Source organism: Ovis aries, chromosome 15 (assembly GCF_016772045.2).
Source record: "Ovis aries strain OAR_USU_Benz2616 breed Rambouillet chromosome 15, ARS-UI_Ramb_v3.0, whole genome shotgun sequence".
NCBI classification, from domain to species: domain Eukaryota; kingdom Metazoa; phylum Chordata; class Mammalia; order Artiodactyla; family Bovidae; genus Ovis; species Ovis aries.
In genome coordinates, this window is record NC_056068.1 from 48,795,724 (window position 1) to 48,798,643 (window position 2,920).

Sequence of the window (2,920 nt, forward strand, 5' to 3'; positions counted from 1 at the left end):
GTACTTTAAAGTCAGTGAAGGCATTAGGGATAGATCATGGGTTTAGAAAGAGAGGTCTTGGATTTGAGGATGGAATATCTCAGGGTCAAGTGTAGACTGAGAGAACAAGGCAATAAAGTGATAGGAAGAAGTCCAGCATGCATCACATAGACAGCAGTACTATATAATAAACCTCAAGACCACATTTACATTATGAGCTTGAGTGCAAAGAAAAAATCACCTAAATGGCACTGATGACATTAATGATAAATTGTATTTGAATTTTATGTTTGTTTTGGCTTCTCATTACACTGAGTGTTACATGTTTGGCAGACCTTTCCACTTCAGGATACAGAGTTGGTAATAATTTTTATTGAAACTATGAGCCTGGCTTTTTTAAAGGGTACAGCAGGATGCAAGCTCCATAAGAATAGATGTTCCTGTTAGTTGCGGTCATTGATTTACCCTCAGTGATAAGAATCATTGAAGACATACAATAAACACAAATGAGTACAAACTGAGTAAAACAGGAATGGATGAATGAGTGAATGAGTGGACACAGGAAACAGGGTCAAAGCTCTAGCACCGCATTTCTCTAATTGCAGAGCAATAAACACACAGTATAGTAAATCATCTCCAGAAAAGAAGAGATTTCATGTTATCAAGGACAATGCATGATAGCATACAAATAGGGGTCACACAACTCCCTTTCAGGACAGCCCATCAACCTTTGAACTAAAGTTCCAGTGAGTTTCCACAAGTTCTAAAATTCATTAGTCAGCAGTCCGGAACAAACCAACTTGTGTTGCAATCTGGCAGCAATAGGTCAGAACCAGGAGATACTTGTTAAGACAAGAACACCCAAATTTTCCTAGAGAGATCAAAATCCTTAGTAAAACAATACGGTAGGTGTTTTATTTTTTAATAACATATGGAGCACTCGCTCCCATATTTGTTTGGTCCTCACACCATAAATGATGGGGTTGAGCGATGGTGGGATAACCAAATAGAGGTTGGCAACAAGAATGTGAATATGGTTGGGTATGTTGTGTCCAAATCAGTGGCTGAGGAAAGAGAAGAGTGAGGGGATATAGAAAACACAGAGGACAGCAATATGGGAGCCACATGTGCTTAGGGCTTTTAGCCGTGCATCTTGGGATGGCAGACGGAAAACAGCGAGGAGTATATAAACATAAGAGATGCCAATAGGGACTGGGTCCAGGAGAAAAACAGAGACCACAAAGAGCCCATAAATACCACTGGCATGGATGTTTTCACAGGACAGGTTTGCAATTCCCATGTGCTCACAGTAGGAATGAGGTATTATTACATGAGCCTGGCAAAAGGGTAGGCAGGAGATGAGATAGATCATGGGAAGGGTAAGCAAGACTGTAAAAATTACGATGTACAAAGTGATGCTCATGAGTACCCGGGACGTCAGGATGGCTGTGTAGTGGAGTGGAGCACAGATCGCCACATAACAGTCAAAGGCCATTGCTACCAGGACCCCAGCCTCTATGCCAGTGAAAGCATGGATCAGGAACATCTGGGCCACACAAGCTCCAAAGTTGATCTCATGAGCATTAAACCAGAAGATACCCAGCATACAGGGTACTGAGGTTGTTGAAAGGGCCAAATCAATTGTTGAAAGAATGACCAGGAAGTAGAACGTGGGCTCCCTGAGGGTCTGGTCCATCTTGATGACCAGCAGAATTGTGACATTGCCCAGTAAAGCCACTATATAAATAAAGCAGAAAGGCAAGGAGATCCAGCCATGGACCTCTTCCAGACCTGGGATTCCAATGAGGAAAAATGTGATTGGGCGAAAAGTGCTCCCATTGTGACATGTCATCCTGTTACTTCTTGAAGAAAGTGAATCTGGTTCTCTTGCTCCCGTCAACAGAAAAAGTGAAAGAGAGAGGGGGAGAGAGAGAGATCAGAGGGAGAATGATTTGTTTCATCAATTCCTAGCTCAGTGTGTCAGCACAGAGTTTATGTCATGTTTACTAGGTAAGTAGGCCTGTTACTGAATCACATGTATGGAGTCGTTCCCTCTAGCATTTAATATACCAGGTCAGAGTCATATTCAGTTTTTATTCTGCCTGCTGATTGATCTCTAATTCCAAATGTGAAGCTTTACAGCAAGCTCAGTGCAGAGTGCCAATAATTAGACTGTGCCATTCACTTTGAAAGAGAGTTGGATGTGATTCTATTTGGGGAAATATACTCTGGTAAGTGACTCTAGAAAAATCAAGACTACACATGAGAACAAGTTAATGCATTACAGAGGCATTCAAAACTGCCTTCAAGGGCTCCATAAGGAGAATAAATTATAGATATAGGTGTATAGGAGCTTGTACAATTCAAGCCTGAATTCTTCTGATTCCCCATTATTCACATAGAGACGTACATGCAAAAATTCTGACCCAAGCCCAGTAGCCTCTCACAGAAATCAAATCAGATCATAAGAGACACAGCTACAAGTTCTCAGACAAATTACTGACCCCTTGAGATGTCTGGCCAGGAGCAGAGACAGCCATTGTTCATGAGTTACAGACTGCACGGAGTATCAGTTGGAGAAGGGGAGTGTTTTCTAGTGTCATTTACACTCTTTTCTCTGTCCATAGCTTATCAGGTACTCTCAGAACAGCTGTTAATTTTACTTGAGTTAATTTTACCATTGCTGTTGAGCCAACACTTGCTTGGTTACTCCTACAAGCTCAATACACTGGAAGTAGGTAGAAAAATCTGAAAGCCTAAGATCATTTTGGTACTAGAGGAGGTATTTTTGGTAGCTCTCTGGGATATCAGTGTCTCAATAGAGAAGAATCTACCTCTGCAGTGAACTAAAGGTGTGGAGAAAGATACTTGAGAGATGCTTTCAAAATACAGCAGAATGTTGAGCATCTTGTCATGTGTTTGGTAGCCATCTGTATGTCTG

General features: G+C 41.4%; 1 protein-coding gene across 1 annotated transcript; it reads right to left on the minus strand.

Moving 5' to 3' along the window:
- Positions 1-868: 868 nt before the first annotated feature.
- On the minus strand, positions 869-1,831 carry LOC101114975 (olfactory receptor 52J3). Its single transcript, XM_004016682.5, is given in 1 exon segment — positions 869-1,831. A coding segment is annotated over 1 exon segment (963 nt).
- Between the last annotated feature and the right edge of the window lie 1,089 nt (positions 1,832-2,920).